The sequence below is a fragment of the Talpa europaea genome (assembly GCF_964194135.1).
Source record: "Talpa europaea genome assembly, chromosome: 1".
NCBI lineage: Eukaryota > Metazoa > Chordata > Mammalia > Eulipotyphla > Talpidae > Talpa > Talpa europaea.
Window position 1 is genome coordinate 106,139,073 of NC_140073.1, and position 17,397 is coordinate 106,156,469.

Genomic DNA, 17,397 nt, shown 5'->3' on the forward strand with positions numbered 1-17,397 from the left:
CTCATATCCTTCATTCTCAGCTTTGCAAACCGAACTAAAATTCTGAGACAAATTATTTTCATCTCTACTATATAAAAATATGTACATTAAGATATATCTCCTCTAAACCTTAGACCTTTAACTTTAGATCAGTTATAAATATAGGTGAGTGAAACACATTCCCCAAGATAATCATATAGCCTAAGTCCTAAAATGATATTGAGATAATTTGCCACCTACTTTTTTGGTCTCATTGATAAGTTTTAGATAATTTGTCTTATATTATTCATTGACAATAGTGAATAATTCTAGAGTAAGGTGTCCAAGAAAACAAGAGGACAGGAAGGTTCTTGCCCTGGGTGAACTTTAAAATCACCTAGAAAAGTTTTTAAAAGTTCATGACTCCCAGCCCCACACCAAGGGATTCTGATGTAAGAAATGAGGAGTAGGACTCTATAGCATTCAGAAATGAAAACCGTAGCAAAGGGTATGATAATTGGAGCACAGTTCAGGGAATTAACCTTAGATTCAAGAAAAAAAGAGGGATACACTCTGAGCTGTAGTAAAGAAGAAAGGGTGAACTATAGATACAAGTTCATAGATTTCTATAAGAATAAGAAGTAATACCTGCCTGTCTCACTTCATCTAGTTGTGAAAATTCAACAAGAAAGCAAATGCAATCTCGGAAATGGAATAACATTTGAACTGTGTTTAAAAGATTTACCTCTCTTGCTTTGTAGTTTCCTGCTTTGTATGTATAAAAACAACATTTTAAGGTAAATCTAATGATCTTCATAGAATTTTCATTGTAAAATTCACCCTCTTTAATTTAGCTTCTTAGATGTTTTCCATTTTACAAATCTGATTTCTTAAACAATAACCTATTTTAAAGCACTGTTTCCACTGATCAATGACTGTTTCAACTCTTTCATGTGAGAATGAATAGTCTATGTGGCCTAATTTTTGAATTTTTTAATTGAATTAACATTACGTTATGACAGTACATAAGTTTCAGGTGTTCACTGATAAGAATCAAAATGCATATATAGTACATTAAGGTCATCGCAAAACCTCAACTCTATCTTTTACCATACCATTGTCCCCTTTTTCCTGATTTACTCACCCCCTATCCCTTCCCTTTCAGTTATTTCTAATTGGTCTTATAGTTTGAAAGTTTGTTTTTGTTTTTATTTAGTTCATCCATTTGTTCATTTTCTCTGTATACCACATAGGAATGAAGTCATATGGTGTTTGTCTTCATCTGACTTATGTCATAATAATGACATTCTCCTGAGTATATTCATTGTTTTCTGTTGCAATGGTTGGACATGCATCCCTTTCTAATTAAGATAATCTTTAACAGGCCACTATAAATCAGAGACATTTTGCAGGAGGGCAGAGGGAGAGGGATCAAAACAGGGGAGGGAAGGGCCTCCCCGGTGGCACAGCGGTTGAACGCTGGGTTGTGAAGCTGCCCACAGCCTCTGCAGCACCAGTTCAATCCCCGGCTGCTCCCCGGCCACTGGAGGAGGATCCCACATGGCGCTCATACCTCTCCTGCCGCCCGCTGCTCCCTTCAGCAGTGTACTTCGGTCCTTCTGCCTGCTCTGCTCCCTACTCTGGCTCTGATGAATTCTCTCACCCTCCCGTGCTTCTGACTGTACCCAGTACTTGTATAAATAAATAAATAAATCTTAAAAAAAAATAGCACAGTTTAAAAAAAAATAAACAGGGGAGGGAAGAGCAAAAGGGACTATGGCAGTGGTGCTCAGGTGAATTGGTCTTGGGGGCTACACCTGAGAGGAGAAAGCAAACATTGTATAAAATGAGCAATGATGTAAAATATATATAAATAAATTATATAAAATAAACTTTATATCACCCCCCCAAAAAAAGATAATCTTTGAAATGCAAAGAAGCAAAGGTAAGATACTATGGGGATACCCAGGAAACAGTAAAGAGCGAATGTATGTGACTTACTTGCAAAGTTTAGTGTTTGAGCACAATCTCATGGCTCACTACCTCTTAGAACCACTGCCCTAGCTTGTAGGTGCTTTTCCAGCCTGAGAGCTTTTGAAGGGACAAACTGTTGACTGTTCTTTGCAAAATTTCAGCATTTGACAGTCTCTGCCATTTGATAAGTGCTCAATAATGGTTGCTGAATGAAGGAATGGATTATGCTTATGAGGCCCACATTTCTCCAAAGACTACAGAAATAATTATAATTCAAAGCATACAGCTTCAGAGTTAAGAAGATTGAAAATTTCTTAATATGGCACATGCTAAAGTTCAGCAGTTTATTTATAGGATGGTTTTGTTTCAGCTTCTCTCCCTCATTGCTGCAAATGTTAAACACAGTCTGTCATGTATGCTAAGTGCTGATCTAATTGGCTTATAAGAGTATTCTTTCCCCTTTTCAGCATTGTAAAGATGGTATATGGATAATCCATTTAGAGCCTCCCCTTCTGTACTACTATATTTAAAATAGCTTGTTGTGTTGTTCATGGGGTTTTATAAAATGAGTTTCTATACTATGGAAACTATGCTCTGAGAGTGCCAGTATGCTTTCCTCATTTCACTAAGCCTTTGAAAGGATTTACCTCTGTCACATTGGGGCTGATTTCCATTGACTTTTTTGGCCATCTTTAGTCCAGTATCACAGAAATGGGAACCCTCTCAGGAAAAACTTTAAAGAAGATGTGGTTCTCTCCATACTTCTTCAGTGCCATTCCGTGAACTTCATCTCTCAGGGGCTGTATCTGGCTTCCTAGAGCACACATTGTTATTTCTAGCAGTAAGCACAGTCCCCAAGGAGGGAGGGATTTGAACAGGATTTCTTTGCCATCTGTTCCTCCATGGTGTTGAATGTTATATTCCCTAGGCACAGCAAAGAACTGTGTTAGAAAGTGTAATACCTTCAGGAGTCTCAACATTTCTGCCTCCTGATTCAAAACATTTCTAACTTTGAATAAGAGCACTATGCCTCGGAGGCATGTAAGACATTTTATAAGAATTGTTTTAAGTAATTATTTTAATTATCACCACAGAAGGCCTGAATTATCATTCCCTTAATTTATAGTAAAGGAAAAGAGTCATGGGGAGTTTATGACATATCTAAGTTCCCACAACTCATAAGAAATAAAAGAAGATAAAGGTCCATCTTTTTTTATAATTAGCATCTCACTGTATCTCACTTTATCTTCTATAAAGCGTAGACAGCCAGAAGCTTCATAAGAGCAACTTTCTCAGCCTCTTTTCTTAGCAAAATCTCAACTTGGCATAATTAGTCCATGAATATAAATATTTATACCTTATGAGGATCGCATTTTTCCTGAATATTCAATTTAGTGTCGAAAAGAGAGTTCACAGCTAAAAATCAAACACACTCCTTGAGAAATCTTAAGTGTCTCTTTGAATTTGGAAAACTCAATTTCCTTCTTAGCATTTCATTGATGGTTATTAAAAACGTGTATTGAAATATCTATGCAATATCTACCAGATATTAGATGCCTACTTTACCCAATGTCATATTCAACTCAAAGTAAGTAATATTACCATAATTTAACAGATGAAAAAATGGATGCGTATAGTAGTAAAAAAATTTCCTCACATTCATGAAGCAAAGAAGTGATGAATTTGAGTCTGACTAGCTTCAGCCATTTTCCGTCATGCTGCTACAACTCAACGCAATTATGTGGTCTGTCAAGAGCTTTGTGCTCCTCAGGTAAACATGACTGATTCCCTCTGAGCTCTGTTAGATCACCATCTACACAAATGAACATTTTTCCATTTTATCCTTCTGCATATTTTTAGTACGATAGTTTGAATACAAAGTTTCGTTTTTAACTGTTTCATGAAACTCTAGGGAATATCATTGGGTTATCTCATTTCTAAAAAGTTAAGGGGAAATGAAATAACAAATGAATGTCAGAATAGGAATAGAAAACAGTTTGCAAGCTAACACCTAAATCTCAAATGGCACATCAATTTTAAAATGCGTTAAAGCAGATTAGCTTTAAAAGGTTTAGCCATTAGGGATTTTCCATTGCCAGTAATATGGTCAATTGAAACTAGTTAAAATATTTTAATAGAAGTTTTCCTTTCATTAGAATTATTTCAAGCCTGGATATAGTCTCCAACTAATAAAGATAATCATAAAATACTTTAGGGCCCTATTTAAGAAAATGAGACAACTGGGGCAAGTTGGAGAATTTTATTCTTGACTGAGAAATAAAAGAAGGCATTATTTCTACTTTATATGGAAAATTAACTGCCTAAATGCAATGCCAGCAGGAAAATAAGGGCATCTAGCACTAAAAATCTGTATCTCATGGGGAATTTGAGTTCAGTTCTTCTTAAGGATAAAATGCCACATGCTTTCTTAGGAACACAAAAGTGCTACACGCTTTCTTAGGAACACAGCAAGTCAAATGAGCATGGTCTCTGAAGAGGTGAGAAACAAAGGGACATAAGGATGTGTTTTCCATTCAAAGCCCAAATAGCAACATGTTTTCTGTACTTGAGGAACCTCAGTTAACTTGGAAACATACCTCTTTTCATTTCATGGTATTCTTTCTGTTAGGTCAGTAGCAAACAGCAAAATAATCATGTACATGCCCAGCCTCTAAATGAGGTGACTTTATCAAAAGAAATTAGAAAACATGCACACAAGACCTGAATCAGCTTTTCCCCTCCTGGAAGAGATTTTCTTCCAAGAATATAAAGTGAGAGTGTACTTGCATATACCAAATATTTTCTTTAAAAAGTTGGGACATAAGAGTTTGAATTTTGGATCCAACCAAAAATTGGATATGTAATTCTAAGATCTCTGTGCTTAATTTTCTCCAAGTAGAAAACAGGGATAATATATAGGGCATAGTACAAGGTTTCACACCCGGGAGGTGAACATGTTTTATACCCACTTGCACATTTAGGAGAGGCGATGAGGAGCAGATTCATTCTACAGAAAATAGCAGACACTGGAAAGGTTGATAGTTAATAGTGATGTGTGTCTGGCCCCAGAAGTCAAGTATGTATGACCATGTAGATTTGGATGTCCAGGCTCACTGGACTCTGTAACAGAGCATGGGCCCCAGAGAGCATCATCTACAGGGGCCTGATTCTGCCTGTGGCTGAGCTCCCCTTAGTCCTGCAGCCCGAAAGCTGCCCACTAATTGCATTTTTGAGCAAAATACTCCATTTTAAATGACTATACCTGTCAAATTCTTGAGACTACTAATAACATTGTGCATCATGTTAGACAATCTACAAAACTCAAAAGGTTATCTTGTATTTTGAGAACATTTCCTAGAGATGGCTTCTCTATTCCTAACTCTATCCAGGGTACTAAAAAGGAAATTTGAAAGATGGAGGAGATATAGTCTTGTTCCTGAGGGCTAGTGCATCCCTTTAGGAACGCTGAAGGAAATGTTGGGGAGAATTTTAGTATGCATCTCAGGTTTAGGTATAATACACCAGAGTGATAAGATTCAAGATGTCTTTATAGCTTCTAGAACTAAAGTTAAGGTGAAGAATGGCCTTAAGTGATAGATCTGGAATTAAATGAAAAGAAATTGAATGTTGCATGAAATAAAACACAGAATGACCTTGAGGGTCAATGCTATTTATGCATTTATAAGTTTTGGCCTTAGGTCTTTATGCCAGGGACTTCTGTGGGACTTGGTACGTTAGTTTGTGCTGGCTTGTCAAGGGCCAGATAGGACTTACATTCATTTCACCTGAGGAAAAAAAAAAAAATCTGTCAGGGTTTTAATAAAATTGACTACAATGCAGGCAAAGTATCAATGGGATTTTATCTGAAAAATTCAGCTTTCGAGAATGTTCCATACTTTGATAAGGAGATACCTTGGAAACCTTTTGCCTGTGGCCTTGTCTCAGAATCTGGGCCTACATACATATTACATAAATATCACATGTGAGCCTTATGCCCAATGCAGAGTAAATGTAAAGTACTCAGATATTATGAGTGCATAGCTACTTTGATAGTTGTTCTATTAAATTCACCCAATATTGGTGACACAGAGCCAATGGTAGTAAGGAGTTCTCTGTTTGGCTATAAAGATACAACCAGTTAAATCTATTGTTTTCAAAGCTACTGAGGAACAACTCACAATCAACAGCCAGGTATATCCTTATACGTCTAAGTCTAAATGTAGTGTTTAAGTTTGCTATAACTGCTTAACAAAATACCCCAGGTTGGGTGTCTCAAACAACAGAAATTTATTTTCTCACAGTAATGGAGGTTGATGTCCAAGAGCAATGTAATGCAGGGTTAATTATCTCTGAGGCCCGTCTCCTTCATATAACTGACTATTTGATGGCTCCAGTTGGTCATCCCAGTCTTTGTGGGTCCAAGTTTCATCCTCTAATAAGGACACCAGTCAATAAGTTCACCCTAATGGTCCCATTGTCATAATTTCTTTAAAGGTCCTATTTGTCACGAATATAGTCACGTTCTCATGTAGTGGGGAATAGTGATTTCACATGAATTTGTGGGTTGATACACAGTTTGGGGTTGATACATAATTCATAGCAGTAGTGAATGGATGAATGAATGTATTCTCGGGGTACACAGAAATAGAAAAGGAGACTACAGAACTACATGAGGAAAGAATGCCTCTAAGAATGGTATAGATGACATAGAATTTTATGGCTGTATATTTAATAAGGATTGATAAAAGAAATTTGAAAATCATAAAAATTATTGGTGCATTTTCTTGCCTGAAAAATCGTAGTTCAATTACGCCATTTATATTTAAGCTCATTCTGGAAGAAGTAGTAGAATTAATGTGACAACTGATGAGACATTAAAAAAGAAGAAATTATCTTATAGTACCTTAGGAAAACATGTACTTTCTTGCTTATAGACAACAATGTTAGTATTCATGTATTCCTATTGGTTCTTTCTGGTATAATGAAATTTTTTAGCTTTAAGTTTAAAAAATTGTGATAAAATTAGTTTATTAGACTACTAGAACAATTTAGGTGCTGAGTTCTAGTAACTGGCAATAAAATTCGGTTCATGAATCAAAGGATATAAATTTTGTTTTCCTTTCTCTTTTCAAAGCAATTCACCAATGTAATGTCTGCTTCTTTCACTCTGTGAAGTATGTCTTCACAAATTTTGGACATTTCTAGATTGTATTTTCTTCTGAATGTTTTATGTGAATATAAAATTCAAAAATTATTTTAGTCCATTCAATAAACATTTAGTATCTGCAGTGTTCAAGGAATTCAGTGTATTAGATTACATGTGGGCTATAAAGATGAATAAAGCTTCTCCTTAATGAGCTGACACTATAATGGGAGAAACAAGATGTCTCAAAAATGACTAGAGTACAAAAGAGAATGAAAAAAAAAAAAAAAACCCTGCAAACTGACATTCCAAGGTGGGTGAAATTTCTTATATCTGTGGCATTAGGGAAAAACTACATAAAGCAAGTGGTACTTGAACCTCATCAGAGAAGACAGTTGGCATTTCTGTAGATAAATATGGCAAGTGGGGACCAGAGGAAGAGTTTTATAGACAAATAGAAATTAATATAGCAAAGAAGTAGAAAGTAGAGAAATGATTCGGGAAACACCAAGTGTCATCCCTTTGAGAACAGGAAGAGGGATGGCTCAACACAACCTGAAGGGACCCGGTGGACTCATGGTAAAGAATCTCAATGCCAGATTATTGAAAATTTCCTGGCAAATCAGGGAGTTCCACTAGGCCAGCTGATATACTCACATTGAAATTTTTTTAGGTGTGGTTAAATAAGGGAGCAGGCCACACCATTTCTTTGGGTACTTCTTGAGTGATACATGCAATAGAGTGTGAACAGGTTGTGACATTGAATATGGTTTCTCCATCTAATTATTGTTTTTGCCCATTTTCTTTGCTTCTGTTCCTGAATTCTATGTGAATAAAAAAAAATGCCATGTGGGCCTCGCTGATGGCACAAGCGGTTGGTTGAGCGCTGTGAAGCTGTCCACAGCCTCTGTAGCACAGGTTCGATCCCGGCCGGCTGGCAAGGGTCCCACATGGCTTGGCAGACCTCTCCTGTCTCTCCTGCTGCTCCCCTCAGCAGTGTATTTCGTCAGTCTGCCTGTGCCTGTTCTGTTCCCCACTCTGTCTCTGATGAATCCTCTCACCCTCCTGCACATCTCGTCTGTATCCCGGTTCTTGTATGCATAAATAAATAAATCTTTTTTAAAAAATGAAAAGTTTTGAAAAGTTAGGCTGAGCCTTTATTAAATGATTACAATGTGTAGGCATAATGCTAAAAAGTGTAGAAGGAGGAGTAAGACCTATTTATAACTGTTAAGGAGTTGATATTTTATTGTCACCCCATTATAACCCATATTATAGATAAATTGCCCTATGGAGACAGGAAGATGTAGTAATAAAATATATCAACTTAGACACTTTCTAACTGTGTGGCCTTCAGCAAGCTGCTGAAGTTACCAAAGCTCTTTAACCTTTATTTATTATAAATAGACATAAGCATCTCATAGTACTGTTTCAAATGTTAAATAAAAGGGATACATGTGGAGCAGAGAACACTTGACATAAATCAAAGCAAGTTCAAAAAAATATTGGCCTTTATTATTTGTTTAAGGAATATTTCTGTTCTCCAATTTTCTTATTTCTGAGTCGAAAATTGAGGGCCACTGAAACTAAACAATAGAATATACATTGTGTGAGGAAATACTTTATGGTTATTTATTACTCCATAACAAACCACTCCCCAAATTTGGCGACTTGACAGAATTTTTTGTCTCTCAGGGTCCTAGGGTTGACTTAACTAACGTGGGCAATTCTTAGAATCTTCCATGCAGTTTCACTTTCATGTGAATTACAGCCATAGTTATTGAAGACTACATAGTACTGAACATTCAAAGCAGCTCATACACACTGCTCCTGTCACCTGGAAAATCAATTGATTCAGAGCAGTGGAGCTCTGTGCAGATGTTCTCTCCAAGTGTCTTGAGCTTCTGAAAGCATCATGGTTTCTGAAAAGGATATCCAAAAGGGAGCATCCCAGAGACTCAGGCAGAAACCGCAGTACATGAGCACTCTACTTCTGTTACAACTCACATTCTCCAGGATTACAATAAAAATTTGTGATTGTCTCTTTCTCCTAAATATCAGTCTATTTTGTTTTCTGTTGCCTTGCTTGATGTTTTTTTTTTTCTAAATTGAGTTAACATTTGCTTATAACACTGCATATAATTTAGAGCTGTAGGATCACACCCTTCAGATGTACGTCACCACATCACTTTAGTTATCCACCTTAGCTTTTCTTGAAACAATTGTCTTCTTCAGGGATTTTTTTTTACCCAGAACACCTCCTAATTGCCCAAATCAGGGGATTTTTTTCATTACTTATTTTCTACAAAGTGCTTGCTGCATTTGAAGTGCCATGCAGTAATGTTCATGGCTTTCAGGTTTCCTTAGCTGCTTCTGGCAGCCACACATTGTTGTGCATGATGTAACCCACTCAGGCAGAAGCAGTGCAGTCAAAAATAAGGTAAAGTTATATATCTATTATGACAGTTTTCCAGCAGATGGCAGTAACATGTTCTGATCTAACAAAAACAGTATATTATGACAACTTTCTAGCAGATGCAGTAAAGGATCTTGAGAATGAAACACCTTTTGCTAATTCACACAAAGACAGTGTAGATTGGAAGGGGCCTTTCTTCTGATGTTCCCCCTCTACTGCCTTCACCAGACTATCTTCCGTCTCCTATCCCTTAAATACCAGTGAAGTTCCTTCTTCCACTGTCTTCACTTTTTGTAATACTCTGGGTAATTTAATAGACTCATTGTTGTAACTGTCACCTTCTTGCTAATGAATCATGTCTTTCATTCTACCACAAACTTCTCTTTTCAGTGACAGAACTCTAGCTACCTCCTGAATATCTTCAGCTGAATGTACCATAGAAAACTCATATTCAGGGCCTCCCTGGTGGCGCAGGCGGTTCAGTGCAGTGCTATAAAGCTGTCCGCAGCCTCTGCAGTGCCAGTTCGATCCCCACCGGCTGCAGAGCAACACACATGGCGGGGCAGACCTCTCCTGTCTCGCCCGCTGCTCCCCTCAGCAGTGTATTTCAGTCAGTCTACCTGTTCTGCTCCCTGGTCTGTCTCTGGTGAATCCTCTCACCCTCCCATGCATCTGGCCTGTACCCTGGTTCTTGTATAAATAAGTAAATCTTTTTAAAAAAAACCCTCATATTCAACATAGCAGAAACTTAATTCACTACCAAGATGTCAAAAGAAAACACAAGCGCCATTTGTGAAGCAAAATAAATGCTATGCTTTAGCAATATTTCCTTGGAAAAAGTTAGGTTTTACAGTTATGTGTAAAATGTGTATTAGAGAAATAGGGATATATGCTTGTGGGAGTCCCTGTGGCTTTTATCCATATGAGTATCCCAAAACTGAGAATATAACAAAGATTTTATCCACCAGGTTCCCTATTAGATCACCTCACTTCATGATGGGTTGAGAAGCACACGAAAAATTGGCTTTCACCTCCCTGAGGCACTGATTGACTTGAAGAGATTCGTCCTGTTTTATCAATTTCACAGTGCTGTTCAAATCACTGTATAGGAGCCATGCTTAAATTCTACACTACCTTTATCTTACAAATTACTAATTTCATGCCTAACTAGTTTTTAATGTTCTCTCTCTCCTCCCCTTTTTACTAATCTTTTGTAGGTTTATTCTTTCAATTGGAAAATTTAATAAACTCTTTACTATGCTTACTAATAAGCAATTAGACATGTATGTATGTGTGTGTGCTGTATTTGTAGGTAATATTTTTCATATAACTGACCGCTACATATATCTAAAGTACAAATTTAATCTTGTAACCCTATTTCATTCATTCTCAATAATTCCTGTTTCCTATAGGAGAGAGCTCAACTCTAGTCCAATACATAGCTCCACATCACCTTCTTTAGGGAGCTTTCTGTGATCCTAGTTCCCAGGAGTTCTATCTCTCTGCATCCACGATGGCTACATTTCCTTATAATTATTTTTTTTGTTTTTTTTTTTTGTTTTTTTTTAGTTTTAAGGCTCAATTGATGTGATTTTCTCTGTCACTAGACTTTGAGCTTCTGGAGATCCCAACCTGCATCTTAATAATACTTGTATTCATAGTGACTAGAAGAGTGCTTGAGAAATTTTCAGTGTTTACACACATTTGAATGAATGAAGATGAGTGTAGGATGGAATGAAGGAGCTTTGTAGTTGGCCTTGCACCAAGTTGGGTTATCAGGAAAAAGATATATTTAAAATATAGAGAAAAGAGGTAAAGCTTTCCTGGAAAGGGGTTGCGACAAAGGAATTTTAAAACTTCAAAAGCATGAATAAATTTATTTTTCATTCATGAATTGATCAGGCTGTGTCTGGAATTGTCCTGTTCACTCAATAGAGCAGAATTCATTGTGAGTTTTCTTGTCATTTATGTTGTATAATTCCCCTTTCTTTCTGGCCCTCTCTTTATGTCAACATAAAACTTTCTATGTTTGTCTATTTCAATATATTTATTTCTCCAAAGGCAAGAATACACTGAGTCTGGCAGGAAAGTGCTTAATCTAGATCAGCATTTTTTTAAAGATTTATTTATGCATACAAGAGCTGGGGTACAGGCCAGGGATGCAGGGGGGAGACAGGATTCACCAGAGACAGAGCGGGGAACAGAACAGGCAGACTGACTGAAATATTCTCCTGAGGGGAGCAGCAGGCAAGACAGGAGAGGTCTGCTGCGCCATATGGGTTGCTCCCTGGCTGGCTGGGGATCAAACTCATGCTGGAGAGGCTGTGAATTGCTTCATAATGCACTGCTTAACCCCTGTGCCACCAGGGAGGCCCTGGATCAGCATTTTATTTATTTATTTTTTAAGATTTATTTATTTATACAAGCACTGGTTACAGTCAGAAGCATGGGAGGGTGAGAGAATTCACCAGAGCCAGAGCGGGGAACAGAACAGGCAGACTGATGAAATACACTGCTGAAGGGAGCAGCGGGCACGGCAGGAGAGGTCTGCACACCATGTGTGGACCCTCGCAGGTGGCCGGGGATCGAACCAGTGCTGCAGAGGCTGCAGGCAGCTTCCCAGGCCAGCGCTCAACCGCTGCGCCATCAGCGGAGGCCCTAGATCAGCATTTTAAATAGAGACAAGTGGAAACATTTTCATTTCCCACCCCAGTGACCTCCCTACTCATAGATACAACCAAGAGAAAGAAAATACAAAGTACAAGGCAAACCACTCTTTTAAAAAAACATGTTCTGACTAGGTGGTTCTATAGTTCCGTGGTCTCTTGTGAAGTAGATGTTAAATCATAATTAAAGGCTGGAACTTTTCATTCTCATATTTTAAATATATATAAATACTGATTTTCTAAGGTTATAATTATACATTATGTTAAAGGAAGAATTGTACATAAGTAAAAATGAATAAATATCTCATTTTTATGCTTAAATTTCCTGTGTTTTCCATTGCTTTCCTGATTTTAAGGTTTCTTAACAGCTAGAAAATATTGTAGACAAAACTGAGAGACTTTATCTATTTAGGTATTATTTAAGCCTAGCTTCCACAAGTGTTTCTGGAACTCCCGATCCACAATCAGCAACCTCCTCTAAAGCCTCAACTGGTCTACTTTTTTCTACCTACTTTCTGTAACAGACACATGACTCTCTCCTGAAAACACACCAATCTCTGAATTTTCTTCAGGTGTTTTTTTTTATTCTGTATAATTGTAATCACCCTCAGTTCTCTTGATGACAGCCTAAATCCCTTGCAACTTCCAACACCATAAACTACCCTACAACACACATTTCTTTTTTTTCCTCACAAAACCTCAACCTGACTGAAGTAAAATTGTAGAAAACTTTCAGACAAAATCACTCAACAGGTTCATTAATAGCCCTGGAAATTTAAAATAGTGCCCTCCCAACAAAAAAAATATTTGTTTCAAAATGCTGATAATGCCAAGGTTGAGAAAATACATGCTAGTGGTTGACTGAGCTATTCACATTGCAGACCTAATTTTGTCATGTGTGTCCATGGACGCACACGTGCACACACACATACACACACTTAAAATCCTTCAGTAATGCCATTTGGCTTTTTTTTTAAATAATAAATTTTATTTTTATATTCCCCATACAATTGCAACCCCCTTATTTTGATCCCAATCCCTCCCCTCCTGCCCCCTACCCCCCATAGAGTGTCTGTGGTTCATAGTTTTTTGTTGATTTTGATTTTCACTTTCTTATAGTTATTCATTTTCCTGGTCTCTTATTTAAGTTTAAGACCAAAATAGTTAATGTTCCTCCAGGTCCTGTGTGAATCACCTCTACCTACCTCTGCAGGTCATCCGTGTTCTCTCTCAGCTCCCTACTTCTACCACATTATCCACCATGCTTCCTTCCTGCCCAGATTCTTACCACATGAAAAGTTCTTCACATAGTTAAGTCCCACTTATCCTTCAAATATTTACTGAAGATCTTCTCCTGGGGAACTTTGCTGACCTTCCTCACTAGGTTAATTTCATTTTAAACACACTGAGTTTATATATCTCTCCTTTCTGAATCTATATATAGTTGCAGAGCTACATTGATTTATGTGCTTTATTAGTCACATAAAGGACTTAGTCTTAGTCTCCCTCACTGAACTGGAAACTACAAAGGATGAATAATGTTTCTTTATTGTAATTTATTTCAAATAAAATTGCACTTTGAATTGTTGGTTGTTGAATGCTAGATGTTCAGTGACTAAATCTCCTTGTATAACAACAAATAAAAACTCTTAGTCATAGACATGTCAAGTGACTTGAGCAAGACCACGCACCTAATAAGTAGCGAGGGAGAACTCCAATCCAAGTTCTAGTACCGCATGTTTTCCCTTTCAACTGGTGTTTTGCACATATGTTTAAGTCTAGATTTTCACTCAAAGTAAATCTTTTGGGAAAGCACAGTACGTAAAATAAGCTCAAAGAGATTAGAGTGGATCACTAATTTGATGAGGACAGTTCAGTTCCACATGCTCTAAGTTCTTCTAAGTCTTTACCTAGGTCCCTACTTACCACTGTCCAGGGTGCTGAGAATCTTACCTGACATCTGATGATCAAGATGTGGGAACATGTCTACTACATTCACATGTGAACCTTCTGTGGGGTCCCTTCCATTCAGTATATGATGCATTCTTGCTATCTTTTTGAGTTTAAATTTGAGAATACCAATATAGTATAAGTTAGTGTCATCACTGGATGAATATTTATTTGCTTAAAGAATCTCACCTGTCACATTTCCATGTTTTAATATGAAACAGAGATGATCCTTTCACATCATCAATCAGGCCAAGGACCTTATTCAGTATTCCACCCTTTCTCCAAACAAAAATTTTCTGAACAGGACTCACTGATTTTTCAGGCATCTTCTTACTTTATTTTCCCTGGGAGTTGGGTTACATTGATAAAACAAAAGACCAACATTCTGTATCCATTTCATAGCTGTTATTTTCCATGTTAGTAGAAGGAGGCACCAAAAGACCTGAGGTGATGATGCTATGCTTTTTCACTAGTTAAGCAACTGCCACCCTCATGCCATGGATGAGTAGCATTGTGTCTCAACAGCATAAAACATCACTGCTGTTATAAACGATGGCATTTTGGTGTGAATTTATGGATTTTTTATAATAGTTGGGAACACAAATGTTACGGAAAGTCCTGAAACAATGTAAACTTCTTTTCCTCTATTTTTCTCCTGTGTTTTTAATTTCAGTTAAAGAGTACAATAATAAAGGTAGCAGGGGCCTCCCTGGTGGCATAGCAGTTGAGCGCTGGATTGCAAAGCTGCCCGCAGCTTCTGCAGTGCCGGTTCAATCCCCAGCTGCTCCCCAGCCACCAGAGGAGGGTCCCACATGGTGCACAGACCTCTCCTGCCGCCCGCTGCTCCTCTCAGCAGTGTGTTTTGTCAGTCTGCCTGCTCTGCTCCCTGCTCTGGCTCTGGTGAATTCTCTCACCCTCCCTTGCTTCTGACTGTACCCAGTGCTTGTATAAATAAATAAATAAATCTTTAAAAAAATTTTGGAAAAAAAATAAATAAAAAAATAAAGAGCAGAAAACATACCTTTGGTATGTGAGGTTATTTAAAGGAAAATATAATTAAACACAAAACAACAGTTTCTAATGATTTATTATACATAAATATACATTAAACATATTCATGTATATACAAATTAGAAAACAAACAGGTTAAGTGGTTAAGAGGTTACTTATATACACTTTTGTTTCTCAAGCTGTCTTGGCTCATTTCCTTACATTTTACAATTTTTATCCAAAACAATTAGCCTGATTACTTGTTTTATTAGATAATATAACTCAATCTGTTAGAAAGGAAAGCTAGACTCCCTACATGTGAAATGTCCTTTATTCTTTCTTTCTCTGGGAACTTTTTATGTCTCCAGTTTTGAGTTACTATCTCAAAGAATTAATTGTACAATCTTTATGAATTGCCGAACTATACTTGCAGTGGTGTCTAAATGGATCTGTAATTTGAGAGCTCTATAATTACAAAGATTATCATCATAGGGTAAATGTGACATTTTAAAAAACTCATTTCCTTCTGTCTTAAGCATCTAATGTTGCTATATAACTGTTTTTTGAAATCCGTCATGGACATTTCTCAGGCCTTAGGAAGTTATATCTATTAACATATATTACCTTATACTGTGACCCTTATTTCCAATTTCTCTTTTTTTATTAGAGAGAAAAAAAGCACATGAAAGAAAAGCTAATTCAGAAGTGTAACTCTTGGTAATAAAGTAAACTAAACATCAAATATGTATTTATAGTTCTTAGCTAAGTTATCAAATTTACCAGAAGAATATTGGAAAACATTATTCATAGAAACCCCCTCTCTCTCACTGTTGCTTCCCAACCCCCCTGAAAACCACATCTGTTTCCAACTGATAACTTTTAACAAGCATCCCTTTCATGTCTTCTAACAGGAAGTAGAAATTGAGAGAAGTTTGTGTTCACCAACATTTAAGAGTCAGCCTGAAAGCCTGTCTGATGATTCTGCGAAAGATTCAGACAAGAAAAGCAATGAAGCATCTTTTGACAAGATGTCACCTGAAAGTGGTCACAGCCACATTTTTGAAGGTTAGCATAATATTTTCATGTGGTTTCTTGGGATCATAAATTGTGCAACATGAGTGCTTAATGAAATATATGAAAGTTTGTTTAACAATTAGTATAGAAAAAGATGGCAGAATATAGCTCAAGAAACAAAATTCAGGAATAGAGGTACATTTAAATGCTTCTAGCTCTATTAAATTTGATGGAGCTATTTTAACAGATGTTAATTGTTTATAAACCAGTATGACAAGCACTTTCAGCATTAGACTATTGGAACAATGCATTTGACTATCATCTGACTTTTCCTTTATGAATAGAAAACATTTGTTTCTTAGTCCGTAGGTAATAAGAGGATAAAATATAAATAACTGTCAGTTACAAAATGTAAAAAGTTTAAATGCCTTCAGCATCTCTTTTTCAGGAAATTAAATGTACTAAATGAATTTGAAACAAAAAGTGACATGAATGTGTCATAATTTAGGGGGAAACCTCATAAATTTGATTAATGTTTTACAAATGTCATTAAAAAGTTAATAGCTCATATGTTATAAATTGCACTATTAATATAATTTTCAACTGGGACAGAAGTGCAAAATAGCAATAATTTATTGGAACATACAGGCATCATTTATCATTTCTGATTAGTCATAGTCCAGATTTTTCCATTTTAACCAAGTAAAGCATATTATAGTATTTGTGATGTTTGGTAAAGATCGTAATTAGTATAACATTTAGAACATCAGAGCATCACCATCACCTGAAAGTGTATTAGAATTGCAGAGCCTTGGGCCCTACACTAGTCCTACTAAATCAGAATCCACATTTTAACAAAATTCTCAAATGATTCATGTGCACATTCAAGTTGGAGAAGATATATTCTATGACAGTACAGACTGAAGCTTAGAATGATTTACATATGATTTAGCCCATTCTGATTCCAATTGGTTTAAGTATATAATTTGGAGTAGGAGATGGATGTGGGCAGAATAAAGGGAAGCTTACTAATGATGGACGGGACCTGGGTTTCAAAATACATGTAAATTGGGATTTCAATATCTATTTTTCATTTTCAATTCATTTTGGTATGCCCAATTGATATCCTAATATGATTAGCATCAGTCTTGAGGAATTTACTCCACATATTTCTGGCATGTGATTAAACTTTATGAGCACTTGCATGAATGCAAAAGAATTAGATTAGTAGAGGCCAAAAAAGAAAAGCTTTAGGGAGTGATTTTCATTCTGATGATACTACCCTA

The 17,397-nt window shown here is 36.6% G+C and overlaps 1 protein-coding gene across 2 annotated transcripts in view; it reads left to right on the forward strand.

Annotated features, from left to right (window-relative positions):
- Positions 1-17,397, forward strand: part of XIRP2 (xin actin binding repeat containing 2) — a gene marked incomplete at both ends in the record, with an annotated part of 242,748 nt that overhangs the window by 107,650 nt on the left and 117,701 nt on the right. For both annotated transcript variants that reach the window (XM_084247807.1, XM_084247806.1), the window contains one exon: positions 16,009-16,162. In XM_084247807.1, coding sequence (XP_084103933.1) covers positions 16,009-16,162 — 154 coding nt within the window. The remainder of the gene's footprint in view (positions 1-16,008; positions 16,163-17,397) is intronic.